General features: G+C 43.6%; 1 protein-coding gene across 2 annotated transcripts in view; it reads left to right on the top strand.

Moving 5' to 3' along the window:
- The first annotated feature begins 1,856 nt into the window (after positions 1–1,856).
- reln (reelin) overlaps positions 1,857–15,861 on the top strand; it is a 104,065-nt gene continuing 90,060 nt past the window's right edge. The window contains exon 1 of one of the 2 annotated variants that reach the window (XM_046036450.1): positions 1,857–1,977. In XM_046036450.1, the coding sequence (XP_045892406.1) occupies positions 1,959–1,977 (19 nt within the window). In that variant the 5' untranslated portion in view covers positions 1,857–1,958. Of the gene's footprint in view, positions 1,978–8,751; positions 9,245–15,861 lie in introns of those variants that run through there. The other variant, XM_046036449.1, reaches the window with a different exon arrangement.

Genomic DNA, 15,861 nt, shown 5'->3' with positions numbered 1-15,861 from the left:
CCAGTGAGTGATGAAGCGACACATCCAGCCCCTCCTGCCTCCTCTGCCTCAGCTTTTCCTTCTCTCCATTGCCATCACACTCTTTCCATCCCTTTGAGCTCTTTCCTCTTTTGTGCCCCCACCCTCTGTTCTGCCTTGTTTAGCACGCAGCCTTTTCAAAGACAGTGGTGGTGGTGTGTGTGGATGCAGGGGGCCTGAAATGAAGATTGAAGTGGACAAAAAAGCCCTGGTGCAACCTTGAGGTGGAAATTAATAATGATAAAAATAATTACTGCCCCACTCCCCTCGCCCACGCCACCCCGACCTAGTTTTCATAATGGAGAACGATAGCCCCCAGTTGCACACCACGGGCGTGTGTTTAAGTGTGTATTTGTGTCTGTGTTAGTGCACATTGGGGAAGGGGCTACAGAATGGCCATGGTGTAGTAGGGATGGATGTAGGACAGGACCTACATGAAGAAAACTCTGAGGGCATCAGGTACAAGGATATGTGTTGCTGTTAATATAGACTGCTACAGGTAAAACAGATGGTTCTCCTGGCACACTCTCCTTCAATCTCTTTCTGCCTTTAGTGTACCAGAAAAACTTGTGCTGATGTTCATTCTGTCTTAGAGAACCTGGATCTTGCTCACTGTATTAAGGTTCCTCATTTTGGGCATTAATTGTGTGTGTCTGTGTGTGTGTGTGTGTGTGTGTGTTTGAGCACTGTGACGACTTGTATTCAGCAGGGGTTTGTGGAACAGACGGTGAACACTGTGCTGTGGCCGATCTCTTCTAGCATCTCCGATCAGAGAAAGCTGCTGAAGGTCACACACAAGAGCACATACACTCACTGGCCACTTTGTTAGGTACGCCGGTTCAATTGCTTGTTAACACAAACAGCTGATCAGCCAATCGTATCGCAACAACTCAATGCATTTAGGTCATGTAGACACGGTCAAGGCAAGTTCAAACCGAGCATCAGAATGGGGAAAGGGGATTTAAGTGACTTTGAACATGGCATGGTTGTTGGTGCTAGATGGGCTGGTCTGAGTATTTCAGAAACTGCTAATCTACTGGGATTTTCTCAGACAACCATCTCTAGGGTTTACAGAGAATGGTTCAAAAAAGATCCAGTGAGCAGCAGTTGTGTGGACGAAAATGCCTTGTTGATGTCAGAGGTCAGAGGAGAATGGACTGGCTGTTTTAAAATGACAGGAAGGCAACAATAACTCATATAACCACTCATTACAACCAAGGTATGCAGAATACCGTCTCTAAACGTACAACACATCGAACCTTGAAGCAGATGGGCTACAGCAGCCGAAGACTCCTGTCAGATAAGAACAGGAAACTAAAGCTACATTTCGCATAGGCTCACCAAAATTGGACAACAGAAGATTGAAAAAACATTGCTTGGTCTGATGAGTCTCAATTTCAGCTGCGACATTCAGATGGTAGGGTCAGCATTTGGTGTAAACAACATGAAAGCGTGGATCCATCCTGCCTTGTATCAACAGTTCAGTGTGGTGGTGGTGGTGTAATGGGGTGGGGGTTATTTTCTTGGCACACTTTGGGCCCCTTAGTACAAATTGAGCATCGTTTGAACGCGGCATCCAACCAGAGTATTGTTGCTGACCATGTCCATCTCTTTATGACCACATTGTACCTATCTTCTGATGGCTTCCAGCAGGATAATGCACCATGTCACAAAGCTCAAATAATCTCAAACTGGTTTCTTGAACATGACAATGAGTTCACTGTACTCCAGTGGCCACCACAGTCACCAGATCTCAATCCAATAGAGCACCTTTGGAATGTGGTGTTTGTGTCATATTCATAGATTTCATGTGACGTCACATTCCAAGTAAAATGCTCCCTTGGAGGGCAAAAAGACGTTATATTCTGCTGCCTGCCAACCAATAAGCAAGTGAAACCCTCTAACTTTGCACATCGAGGAGGAGACAAGCCTGGGCTGTGATGAGGGATTCCCCAGAAGGTAAAAGTAAACAATTACCGCAGTCCAGCGGCGGCAGGGACCTGGCGGTTTTAAACGGTAGAAATGCGGCAGCGGATGCTGGAACATTATATGGATCAGATATGCCCAACAGTTTGTGTTCATATTTTTCTTTTTCTTAAGTTGAAAGGTGATCCAAATAAAATTTGACTGCTTTTGCGGCGTCTGTACGGCGGAGTCGCGGTGTGAGCAGCTATGTTGGTCTGTTGTTTTGCCCTCCAGGTCACCACGCATGTCACGTGACTGAAAACTATGAATAGACTCACATTTGTACTAATCGGATTTCGCCTTATGGCCTTGTTCAGATGTTGGCCTCTAGTTTGAGGGTGGTAGCCTTAAATGCTGCTAGTAGTGCTACTGTTGTTGTGTAGAAGTAAAATCTGCTGTATCAGGCTAAGGCCAAGGGCTTACAATAGTCTACCTGAAATTTGTGATTGCACATATTCAGTTCTATTTGATGTGGACTGCACTGTGGAAAAAACTGAGACAGGATCAACTTTTTTTGCTCTAGTCCTATGTGTCTGCATACCCGTCAATTCAGTGGTCTCAGTGAGATTAATGAAGACAGAGTGATTTTAAAAGCTAAATAAGTGGGGCTAATTAAAAATAATTATCTGTGTGGGTTGTCAGTCTACCAGCCATGTAAACTATCCTGTTTGTTATTGTTACATTGTCTATCCAGAACACACGAAGCATGTTTTATATAAATTAAATCGAGAAGCTACACTTAATGAACTTTATAGTTTGCTGGTTCTTGTGTGTGTTAGAACATTATATTGGGCACATATTATTGAAAATTATTGTCAGATTTCAAAACTTTTCCAGTGAACCTGTTTACTTTGTTGCTTGGGTAAAACCAGCTCCCCATTCTGACCCTTACCAAAACTTCTTTCAGACCAAACAAAAGTCTACTTGTTGGTGTCTTAACTGTTTCCTAGGCTCAAGTCTTTTGCTTTTGCAACCCCAGAAGATTCAGTCCTTCGGGCTTACTGAGACCTTTCTGCTGACTAAGAAGGTCTCTGGGCTATCCAAGCCTGAAAATCTTTTTTTCTTCATCCACTGCTGATGCTCCCCAGCAGGTTCTACAGTTTGCACCGTGACAGGCACAGAAGACCCTCTGGTCATCACTCCGAGTAGCCTTCGTAGCAATGGAAGCTTTGAACACGGCCTTTTCAGATTCCATGTTCCCGACCTCCCTGCAGGAAAAATCCTCCCAGGATTCCCACGCAGTTGTATAAATGTCAGTCTACCAGCCATGTAAACTATCCTGTTTGTTATTGTTTATTTTTTGTTACATTGTCTATCCAGGACAATGAAGCATGTTTTTATATAAACTAAATAGAGAAGCTACACTTAATGAACTTTATAGTTTGCTGGTTCAGTTGGTGTGTTAGAACATCATATTGGGCATAGGTTATTGAAAAGTATTGTCAGATTTCAAATCTTTTCCAGTTTGCTTAGTCAAAACCAGCCCCCCATTCTGACCCATCAATGCCTTACCAAAACTTCTTTCAGACCAATCAAAAGTTTGCTTGTTGGGGTCTTGACTAGGCATTCATGTTACATTTATCACATTTTTTATCCAAAGCAACTTACAATTGCTACACATGTCAAAGGTCTCACACCTCTGGAGAAACTAGGGGTTAAGTGTCTTGCTCAGGTTGCACACAATGGTGGATGGGTCACAGTGGGGAATTGAACCCAGGTCTCTCACACCAAAGGCATGTGTTTTATCCATTGTGCCATCCCCACCTGAAGGCTCAAGCCTTTTGCTTTTGCAACCCCAGAAGATTCAGTCCTTCTGGCCTACTGAGACCTTTCTGCTGATTAAGAAGGTCTCTGGGCTATCCAAGCCTGAAAATCTTTTTTCTGCATCCACTGCTGATGCTCCCCAGAAGGTTCTACAGTTGCCACCGTGACAGGCACTGAAGACCCTCTGGCTGAGGCTGTTAAAGAGCTCCACAGTGGCAACCGACCAGCAGTGGGGGAGATTCTAAAATGCTAAAAGCTGAACAATGTTAAAACATTGTTGGACTGTTTTTGGATTCATGTTCACTTATTAAAACGCATAAGTTTAAAGCTGGACTCAAGGCTGTAGCTACAGTATGGCAAAATTTACAGAGAGGAATGCAATCAAAGCTGCAAATTGTCTTTGTATGTGCTTCCCTTGGACCAGATAATCAGTCATAATCTTTGTTACACAGACGACAGCTTTATATTTCAGTAAAACCAGATGACTTCAGCAATCTATAAACTCTCCATCTCTCCATAACTCTTTCGCTGCTATAATGGACTGGATGTCACTAAACTCCCTTCAACTTAATTCTGATGAAATAGCTTCTCGTCATTGGCAGTGAAAATGAAGTATATTGGTCCACTTGCCTCCTATGTCAAACCAAACTCTTGAAATCTTGGTGTTATATTTGTTCCTCATTTGAAATTTCCACAAAGGTTTTTTAAAACTAAGACCAGTACTTCTGTCTTAGAATGCATCATTCAGCCGCTTGCTTTCTCTCAGCCGCTCGCTTTCTCTCATTTGCTCGGCCTCGTGCTTGGGATACGCAGGGGGATGCCAGGCGGTGGGTGTCACTGGGGTCATCACTTGCGCGCTGATGTTGATGATTGCGTGGCATTTTGGCGGTTTGGTTGCCCGTTCCGCGGTCGGTCCGGGTGCCGTTATTCTGTGGGTTCCGCCTTTTGCTTTCCGACGGCATTGCGTTGTCAATTGGCATTTGGATGGCTGGTGTCTTTGTCATTTGCAGGTTGGGTCAGGGTCTTCTGCATTCGTGTCGCGATTCGTCTGGGAGTTGACTTCTTTCCCACCCCTATTGGCTACTGGGGGTCTTGCCTGCCTGTCGCTGGAGTCGGTGTGGCGCGGTTGTGGCATCCCACTCTCACTATGAACTACATTCTGTAACAGGCTTATGTACGCAAACATATATACACACACATACACATACAGACACACTCACCCACACGCACTCAGACACATACAGTCTCACATATAGACACACACACACACAAAGGTTCTCCCTAGAATTACTCTAGATGTTTTTCATTCAGTTACTTATTTAAATTAATTGTTATTATTTCAGTCCTCATGGTGGTGCTGTGTTGTTTTTTTATGTTACCTGATTTTTTCTTGTTTTCATTTCTCTCTCAATTGTCTTCCTATGTCAGCTGTTTATTGCTGCTGTTCGGCTGGTTGTCTCTTTGTTTTTGTTTGTTTGTGTGTTTATTTTTTGTTTGTTTGTTTGTTTTTCTCTGCCCCAAGCCCCCCTCCCCCTCTCTTGCAGGTTTTGTTGCTTTCTGCAATTGGTGTTTCCTTCTGCTATTTCCTGGTGTCCCCAACCCCCATCCCCGTTCTCTTACAGGTGTTGCTCTCTCTCTGTGCTGTGTGTTTATGTGGTGTTTCTATTCCCTATCCCCAGGTCTGTCCCCTGTTGGCCAGGTGACAAATAAATTTGAATAAATAACAATACAGACAAAGGAGTATATTAATACTCTCTTGTTAGTAAAATCTGTCTGGCACAATATGGTATCCAGCTCCTCATACTCATACCAGGCTGCCGGGCAGGACAGGTTTATAAAAAAAAAAGAAAAAAAAGAATGCATCATTCAATTTTCTCCCATCTCAATTTCTGAATCAGAATCAGAATCAGAATCAGAATCTGGTTTATTGCCAGATACATTTTCACATACGAGGAATTTGCCTTGGTATGAATTGGTGCTTACAATACACATAAAACATAATAGTAATATAAATATTTAAAAAGTAAGGAGATCAAAAAAATTTAAAAGTATACAAAAAATATTAAAAAAAATACAATAATACTATAATACAATGCAGTGCAGTGCTCTTTTCACTTGCCTGAGTCAAGCTTCCCTGGCACGCCTACAGCTTGTACAGAATACAGCTGCTAGGCTTTTAACTAATCTATACTAGTCGTATATCACACAACGCACCTATTTTAACCTCGCAGCACTGGCTGCCAGTTAAGTTCATGATAGATTTTTTAATTATTTTAATCACTCATAAGGCAATGCAAGGCTGGGTGTATGTGTGTATGTTTTAAATGCTTTTCTCTGTATGACCCTTGTATGAACCTTGCGTTTTTATGTTTATGCTTAATATTATGGACAGCACTTTGTAAACTGTGTTAAAAAAGGCGCAATATAAATAAAGTTTTACTTACTTACAAGGACTTAAGCTCTTTAAGGAGTCTCACCCGTGAGTTAATGCAGTTAGATTAATTAAAAGTGCTAATTAAGGCAATGAGGAGCTGGAGGGTGGCTGTGGACTGGTTGAGAGGAACTGATAACCTCTAACCTCTCTCTCCAGTCTCAGCAGAATAGTCCACCTAGCTCCTAGCTGACCTCATAAAGCAACTGGGGAGGACACACACTGTCTCTAAAAAGTTACTGCCTCCAGTTAGACCATACACTGTTTCTTACTGTACTTTCTTTTCCATTGCTGTTCTCATAGCAATATAGTGCACATTCATGACACTGTGTTAAATTGGCATGCTAAAACAAACATTACAACACACCTGGTTCTCATGAAGCCCCTGTCACACTTTCCACATCACTTAATTTAGCCTTCTGATGTTGTGTTGTCCCATGGGCAACAGGGGTCTCGTCACAGTATCACCCTCGACTCTATATGATAAAAAGAATTGCTTTGAGCAACTGTGATGACTTAGTTCTTTAAGGTTTTTTAAGGTTTTGGGAGACTATGGGAGTTACTGTATGTAATGTCCATGGATTAAAAAAGCACAAAACTGAAGAACTAAAACTCACACACCATGTCATCAGGAATAAAGTGTACTCAGTAGAGAATGAATTATGAAAGACCATAAAGATGGTAATGAGAGCACTGAGCAGGCATTTGAGGGAGAAATGAGGAACCTCAGAGTAGTCAAAAGTAGATAGTGTTATGCTAAAGCTTTTTTCAAAATCAGACTGTAACTGTATTTGAATAATTTCTAAGCTGTATAGTATTGCTCTCTTATTTCTGACATTTCAGACAGTTATTTTTAAGTTAATATTGCTCAGCCTGGCCACCACAGTAAGAATCCAAAAAGTGATTGAAGCTCCCGTTTAAAGTTACATAATAGCCAGCCTTCTTGGATATCGGGATAGCTATGTGGATAAACATGCTGACTGGAGCTGGCCTGGGTGCAGCAGCTGGCCTGGCAGGTGAATTGCTTCACTTGAGCAAATTATAAATCTTTCTATACACCAAAGCAGAAAGCAACAAGAAATTGGCAGAGATACAGTATATCATACGTATGAATTTTGCTTCTGTGTGCATATCTGCGGATGTGTCCATGAATGTGTATATGGACATGTGTGGGGGGATGTCTATGTGTGTGTATATGTGTGTGTGTGTGTGTGTGTGAGAGGGAGAGGTCCAGGGTTTAGACTGTGAAAGCATCTGGCCATGCCGGCCTGGCTGTGTGCTCCTGCTGTGGGTCAGTCAGGCTTTTTGGACATGAAGTGCCTGTAGTGTGTATGCAGCTTGCTGGCTTGGGAGTGTTTATGTTTGTAATAGGCACTTAACCACACAAACCCACCAGGCAGCTAAAGAGAAACGCCAGAGGAGATGTGCGGTAGTATTAACAGCAAGTTCTTTAAGTTTCCCCCTCAACCGGGGGGGCATAGTGTTACTTAGTGTACTTACACACAGTGAAAGAGACAGAAGTGAAGTGAAGAGAGGGAGAGAGACATGGAGGGAGTGTGAGAGTGAAAAGGATGAGGGGTGGCGTTTCATGTTGTTTGAATTTATTCACAGATGGAAAAAAGAGAGTGAGGTGGGGTGGGGGGGTGGGGGTACAGGGTGGGTGAGAAATGCTTATCCATCATTTGGTGAGCTGGAAGAGAGACTGGTGGGGGAGAGAAAGCAGCATTATGGCTGGTGTCTGCACCGTAGTAGTGGGTTAATCTAGAGCAGAGAGGCGGTGCACGCTGCTCTGACAGGGAGAAAAAAGTTGGAGAATCCTGTGGAAAACGAGATTCTGATGGAAAACCCATGAAAAAAGCAACAGTAGAGAAGAAGAAAAACAAATGTGAGTGCTGCTGAGGACTAGAGGAGAGACAGAGAGGTACAGGGTTGGAAAAAGAGGGAGATTGAAAGAGGGGAGGGGGACGCAGGCAGACACAAGGAAGGAGAGGGAGGTGAAGAGAGCGGAAGAGGGAGGGAGGAAGGAGGTGTGATAGTGGGTGGGAGAGGAGGAGACAGTCTGGTGGATGGGCAAAAAGACAAAGAAAGGAGAAGAGAGTGAAAGGGATATGTCAGTGGACTGGTTAGGGATGAAGAAACTAACAAATGCGTAGAGATAAGACAGACAAGATCTCAGGAGAGGGATACAAGAGTGAAATGTGGAGTAACACAGTGGTTTAGTGAGAGGTAAAGAGAAGGAAAGAAGAGAGGGGGGGGGAAGAGATTAAGGAAAAAAGCAGAGTGATAGACTGGCAGAGAAGAGGGAGGAGAGAAGAGCTGGATGAGAGAGAGGAGGGAGGCCGTCTCAAAGAGCGCATATAGCACGCGTGGAGCTGGTGTTAGAGCGACAGAGAGAGGGAGGGGAGGGAGGGGAGAGAGGGAGGGGAGAGAGGGAGGGGAGAGAGGGATGGGAGGGAGGGTGGGAGGAGAGAGGGAAACAGAGGGAGGGGGTGAGGTATTTAAACGCTGGAGCAGGACAGCACAGGCGAAGCTCTGAACTCCCTGAGAGTGAAGGTAGGACAGGGAGAGGAAGCAGAAAACAGAGCTCTACAGTTTTCCTGACAGCCAAGCCCACACACGCACACACGTAAATATTGCACAAACAAACACACACAGACGCACTCTCACGCACGCACTTTTGGACTTTGGACTCATCTGTGGAATCCAAAAGCTGTCCTCTGGAACTCTACCTGCGCCATCCTCGCTCCCACTCATCACTCTCCTCACCTCTTCACCCAACACCACTCCCACAGTCCCTCGCTTGGTGAGGGCAGATGACCATGGCGCGGGCCTCTCTCGGGGGTGCCTTAGGCTGTGCCCTGCTGGCCCTAGTCTTGGGGAGCAGCAGCATGGATTTCGGGGCGCCCCCTGCGAGCTTCTACCCCCGTTTCAACCCCTTCTTCTTCCTGTGCACCCACCACGGGGAGCTGGAAGGAGCCGGGGTGGCAGAAGGTGGGGGAGAGGTGCTACTCACTCTCCAAATTACGGGCAACCCTACCACCTACACCCCTGGACAGGAGTACCAAGGTGAGCACACCCTGTACAGTGTCCACTTTGTTTTGGTGCATGTTGAAGAAAATGGGATTTGTTTTTTGTTTTTTTTATATCAATTTGTTAATATCGGTGATGAAAAAAAAAGAAAAGTGTTTAGTTGATCTGATAGTTAATTTACATTAGTAGTATTTTAGAATAGTTTTCTGTTGTAAAAGAATTGCACTTTGAAATTGTACAGGTTTGTACAGGATGAATAGACATTGCTGGATTGTGCTAAAATTGTTATTATGCATGAGATACATTTTACATTAAAGAATATATAGAAATATAAAAAAACAACTTCATGATCAAGAATTCTACACACACGTGTGCCATGAATACATTTTCTTGCAGGTGTTTGCTTCAGACGTGAGGTACTGCCGTGATGTGTGCATATGGGAGTGTGCAGTTTGTGTGGGGTGGCTGTTGATGGAAACCAACATTTATGTAACTGTAATAAGTAGTGATGCTGAGTGGGTCTCCTGTTCAGTGCCGAGAGCAGCTTTGGTGTTTTACTGAGCTGTGATCCTGATGCTCCATGTGTAGGTGGTTTCTCCACAGGGCTAACAGTGAGATCCCTCCAACTGAATGAGAGAGAGAGAGAGAGAGAGAGAGAGAGAGAGAGTGTGAACACTGCGAGTGCGAATGGACAAACAGAGAACCACAGAAAGAGATGCTCTCTCTGATAGAAATAAAGATTTAAAAATCAGTAAACCATGCATAGAGTGTAAGAGATGACATTATTAATGTCCCCTTTCCCACACTGATGTGCTGACACCTGGTCCTGGAAAAAAGATCCCCTCTGACCTCCCACACAGTGTCATCATTGCTCAGTCACTCACTCTCGCCATTTAACACTGAGTACAGTGACCCTAACAGGCCACCACAGACCGACTAAGGTCACATTCCCATGCAGCTATCCTCTTTTCTAAGTGGTGGATGTATACACACGTATGTATATAAAACTATACATTACTGATAATATCTTACTTCCTAAATATACACACATTCTGTGTACATTGTTATATCTTTTCCTGACTCTGTCTTTGTTGTATTGCACCTAATTTTATATGGCATTGGATTTATTATGGTTCATCTGCATTCCATTATCATGGCAAATAAACTTCTTGATTTCAAAAAGGATATGTGCAGCAGAGTTTGTGTAATTGTATATAGAAAGAAAAGGATATGGGAAGGCCAGGAAAACAGAGCAGGAAAGGAGAGGAGTCTGGAAGAAGCAGCTTTATCCTCTGTCTGAAAATAACAGCCCAGATCAACCCTTCAGTCAAGCACCTTTTAACTGGGTCCGGGCTTGTAGGGAGAGCGGGTGGGGAGAGATTTGAATAACTAGCTGGTGGATGGGAGGGATAGAGCGCACGGAGAGGTTTAAATAATTAGCATTAGAAATGTGGTGGACTGGGAGGAGGGAGAGATTTAAATAGGGACACGGCTGGGATCGGATAGAGTAGGGGGAGATTTAAATGACGATGAGAGGATTGAGCAGATAAGATACCAGCAGCGGGGCTTGCACAAGAAAATGACAGGGTTCCAAGCTGCTCACTTTATTTCTCTGTCCCATGTTTTGGCACATAATGGCAGCTCATTGTTAAATTTCTGGGGTTTTGACTGAGTTTGCATGGGGAAGGAAGGATAAATGGCAAGTGAGCAAGTGCAACGTGGCTGGCTGTGTGCATAGTTGTGCAATCAGGAGCAATCCCAGTCTCTCCTTTCCACCTCTTTCTCATCTTTGCAAACCTTTATGGTTACATCCATCCTTACATGTTCTTACCTTTGTCACAGCCAGGCTCGTTGTGACAGGAATTGGATGGTTTGAGGGCTAGATATACAGGTGTTGGATTGAGAGTGGACATGTATCTGCTTGCTCTGCTGAATACAGAATGAGAGAAAAAGATAGAAAGAGGAAAACAGTAAATCACATCTTCTGGTGGCATGAAGGAAATGACATGGAAGCCTTTGTGCCATTTCTGTCCAGTTCTGGGAATGAGCTGTTGTAGTTCATGCTTCTTTTATTTGGTTTGATCTCAAATGTTTCTCATTGCTTTATATGTGCTCTCTGGGCTTTGGTTTTGGATTACATTTGGTTAATCTTCTAAAAGCAACGTGTGATCTAACCACTGAGAGAACTGCATGTGGAAATGGTGGGCGGAAAGCATTAGAGATGCTGGCCATGTGGTTGTTGAAGGGCTGTAGAAAAGAAAACTGAAGAAAGAGTGCAAAAGAGAGAGGTTGTTAGTGGAGGGAAGGAAAGTTGACCCCTTATAAAACAGGAGGTGAGTGTCTCAAAGAACCACCTCAGGATTCAGTGCTGAGCAAGAGAAAGATTCTGTGTGGACGATTTGTCGTACAGTAATTGGGTTTCTGACCTGACCTCACTGCCTCTTGCTTCTCTGTTGCTTTTGGGTGATAAGACCAATGTGTGGGCAGTGTACTCTGTGTGTGTGTGTGTGTGTGTTTGTGTGTGTATGTGTTGCAGACGAGATTACGGCGTTTAGCTATCAGAATGAAATAACGAAGAGAGGTTGCGTTACTCTCTGTGTGAAATGTTTGAGAGGGTGGGTGTATTGGCAGGGTCATAGTGGACAAAATGGAATACTGTGGACACTGAACTGCTGGGGAAAAGAACGAGGAGAAAAGAAAGGATTTGTGAAGATTTCTGTGCTTGCATTCAGACTTTTGGGTCAATCCTTGTACAAGATAAATGGAGACCAAGTGTCACTCACACACATTCGCCCACATACAGCCTTATCTTTCAGAAGAGAGAGAAGCAAAAAGAAGTAAGGTCACACTGGGATTTGAGCCTGTCCTCTAAATAATCAAATGACCCTTTTGAACCACTTTTGCTACACTCAGGAAGCAGTTCTTTATTGCAGTAATGTCAAAGCACTTTTTTACATTTTGTCTCTGACCTCTTTTAACCCTGTTCTGGGAATGTCAGATGTTTGCCATACTGCAACCGCATGTATATAGGAAACAACATCAGAATACAACACCCAGATCCCTGTTTCTAAATCAGTCAATCGGAGAGTGCGGTTTTACATTCTTGTTGTTTCTTGTCCGCCTGCTTTGGAAGCATTACATGTTCATTTTCACAGATGAACAACAGCGTTCAAGAAGGGACGATGACACAGCAGTGGGAGAACAGGAAGAGGCAAAAAAACTGACTGTTTTAGTATCAGAAATCATGGCCTTTCCAGTAAAGCACATTGGCTTTAAATCATGAGAAGAAGGGATATCGTTCTACTATGTTATGCAGTATGATTAGAAAGCACAATGGAAACGACTGGTAAGAGAATTAAATGGCAGTACGGTGTCCTCTGTAAGTCAATTGAGAATAGCAGGAAAAATGGTGGTGCATAAGCCGAAATGGGGCCAGTGAGATTGATTGAGTGCCTTTGTGTGAATTTGTACCATTTTTTTCTGTTTATTTTATCCTAGATTGTAAAGATGCGTTTGCACTTGTGATTAAAGCTACTATTGTGTTTATCATGCCCACGGTTTCAAGCACACTGCGCATTTGTTTGTATATAACATAATGTTTTGTCTGGTATCAATTAGTCTGCCAGTTGTATGTTTATTCTATTTAAAAAGCTTAAGTGAGTGCTTGTATGTGTATTTGCATATAGCTTAGAGTTTTTGTGTGTGTTTCTACAAGCAGGGTTATTGATGTCAGTGTAAAGCACTGAATGAGCCACTCACACAAGCCCCTGCTGAGGCATACAGGTTCAGGTAGGCAGCGTGGCTCTCCCTTTCACTACATTCATTGTTTCTAAACACTGTTGAAAACCAAACAATATTCACTGGGATTCAGCAGTGTGTCTCTACCACAGTGCCACAGAAAAACAGGAGGAGAAACCGTGGTGCGAGGGACAGTGACAGAGGGTAAAACAAGAGAACTGCTTAGAGAACTACTTGACAGTACAGGCTGAAATGGCCATTGCTAATCTGTCAATGGTCTCTACAGAAGTCCCTGTTCCATGGATCTTTTCATGTGCAAATGATTGAAGAGGCCCAAGACACAATCAACATTTCAAGGAGATTTGGATGTTGCCGCTAAATGACATTCTTAATGGGAACTTGGAGATAAATTCACCCCTACAAAATGCCATCAGCTCTTCCCATGATAACCTATCAGATTAGACATTGTGAATTACTTCAGCAACTCTCCTGCCAACCCCCAGCAACAACTCAATGTGCCTTGCAATGGGACAGAGGCCATTATCTATCTGCAAAGTTGATTACTTGTCATGGTTGGGGGGAGTTTTTTCAATAAGTGTGCTGTTGACTGTGTGACTGATGTTGTTGAACAACGTCAGTCATGTTGAAGTGAAGGTCACAGACACAGACGGCCCTGTTAAGGTTCTAGAAAAGCAGATATTATCTTGCCATGTAGCAGGTCATATCAGTAAAGCCAAAGCGAGACATCATGGAAACACAGGGCCCATCTTTATGCCTTTGCAAACATTCGCTCACAGTGGTCTTTGTCTTCAGACTGAATTCCAAAATGGCTTCAGTCTGTTGTGACTTCAGCACCCCGTCGGATGTCAGACTCACCTTCTGCAGCTCTTAACCTATGACGGGGCCATTAAGGGTCTGCTTTCTGACATCTGACCACCTCTTGTCAGTGCCGCATTGTTTGGAGTTCTGTTCCTTCAGCGTGATTAGATTTGGCTGGTATCCCTACTCTTCCTAGTCTAGGGCTCCTTTCGTCTCTGTTCAGCTTAACTGTGTGCATTTTATATTTACCTATTTAAAAGACCAGGATTACTCTAAGAATTTCTTACGGTACAGCAAGCATTGGTCAGTGAACCATCAAAAGACTGGCCTAGTTTAGGGGAACAGGGACACTGAAAAGGAGGTAAGAGCGAGGCACGAGTAGAGGGGATAGGGGCTAATGGTTTAATCGGGCTCTCTTGTGAGCAAAGGAAAAGCAACATGCAGATAGCACTAGCACTTTCAAGTGGTCCAAACCCGAGCATTCATTAGCTTTCCACCTCTTCAGCCTCTCTGCCTCCTGCTGCTTTGTCTGAATAGGTCACTTCACTGAGTAGAGAGAAGTGTGTCAAGTGTATTACTGTTTGTATGGGCTTGCTGGGTGTGTTTGGGTGTTCTGTCTTTGTGGGCATTGAATGATGAACCATTTAAAGAGCATTGTATTCAATGAAATATGCCAGTTTCCTTTATATGAAGGAGCAGATGGGCGAGAAATGAGAATGGATATTCATTGAGAATCTTCCCTTTGTCACACATGCACGCTTGGCCATGCACACAGCACTCAGCTCTTAGTGGGTGATCCATCATGACATAGAGACAGGTCAGATGTTCCGCTGGCTAAACACAAATGTCCTGATCAGTGGGCTATTACAACTCTTTGTGTCAATGTTACAACAGAATATGACATGATAACATGAACAGGAGGTTACTATTTTCCTCCTGTCAGGTGCTAAACGGCTGTGTCAAGTTGTTTTCACAGGAACATGCTATTATAACATATGTACCAAGCTGAGGCAGTGTGATGTGTACAAACCTGACAATGTAATGATGAAAAATTTGCAGGTCGCAAACTTGCAGCATTTGCTCTGCCTTTGTAATGTCTTGCATTGAGCTGCAGCCCAGATGCTATCTATACGCTACATTTCTGGAAAATTGATTTACTGCATCAGAGCATGGAGAATCACCTCAGCGAACAGTGACATTGTTAGCCTTTGCCAGGCTGATGCCAGAGCGATGCCAGCATGGTGCCAGGTGTGGTAGAAAGAGCTAAAAATGAAGGCAGAGAGTGCATCCCTGCCAGGCAGAGGTGTGTGCCTGCGCCAGTCTTATCTGGGCAAGCGGCAAACAAGCATATCCATTTTTTATTTTCGATTTCCTCAACGGATTCATTTTCCAGCCAAAACAAGAAAGCTCTTAACAAGCAAATGTGAGTTGTGTTTTCAGTAACTTTCATGAGTGGGCAGACGAGTGGGCGTAAGTATTTCCAGGATGTTGGAGTGTGTGCTTGCCTTTTGGGGGTTTGCCTGATTTGGAGTGCCTCTCTGTTGATAATTCAGATGCTGTGTGTGCAGATGCTAGGCTCCTGCTGTCCTAGTATGTACTTGCTTGCTCTGTTTCCCTTGTGTCCATTTCTGGTGTCTGGAGGTTTAAGTTTTAGACAGCAGAAGCAGCAACAGATTGCACTCCTGTCACAACTTTAGCAACATGTAAACAAAAAACAAAAACGATGACATTATAAGTTTTGCTAAACTCGAAGCACAAAGGATTTGGTTGTTTTCTTGTTGGTTACTTACTCACATTCCTATTGTTGCAGAAGATTATGTTTGACGAGGAATGCTGTATTCCAGTCATTCTTTATATATCAGTCCTTATAGTGAAAAACAGAACACCAGCTCACACAGCCCACACAACATACTCTAGACCCTAAGGGTGTGAGGATGAATCTCAGCCATGTTGTATTTACTGCCTAAGTTTTCCAATAGAAAACACAACAAAAATAATTTAAATAGACTGTAGAAGGGTGGGTCCCCCTATTGAAATTATTTTTTATTGGCACATAACAGTACCCCCCCCCCCCCCCCCCCCCCCCCCCCCCCCCC

The sequence above is a fragment of the Micropterus dolomieu genome, linkage group LG22, assembly GCF_021292245.1.
Source record: "Micropterus dolomieu isolate WLL.071019.BEF.003 ecotype Adirondacks linkage group LG22, ASM2129224v1, whole genome shotgun sequence".
NCBI classification, from domain to species: Eukaryota; Metazoa; Chordata; class Actinopteri; order Centrarchiformes; family Centrarchidae; genus Micropterus; species Micropterus dolomieu.
This window is presented reverse-complemented; position numbering and strand designations above follow the sequence as displayed.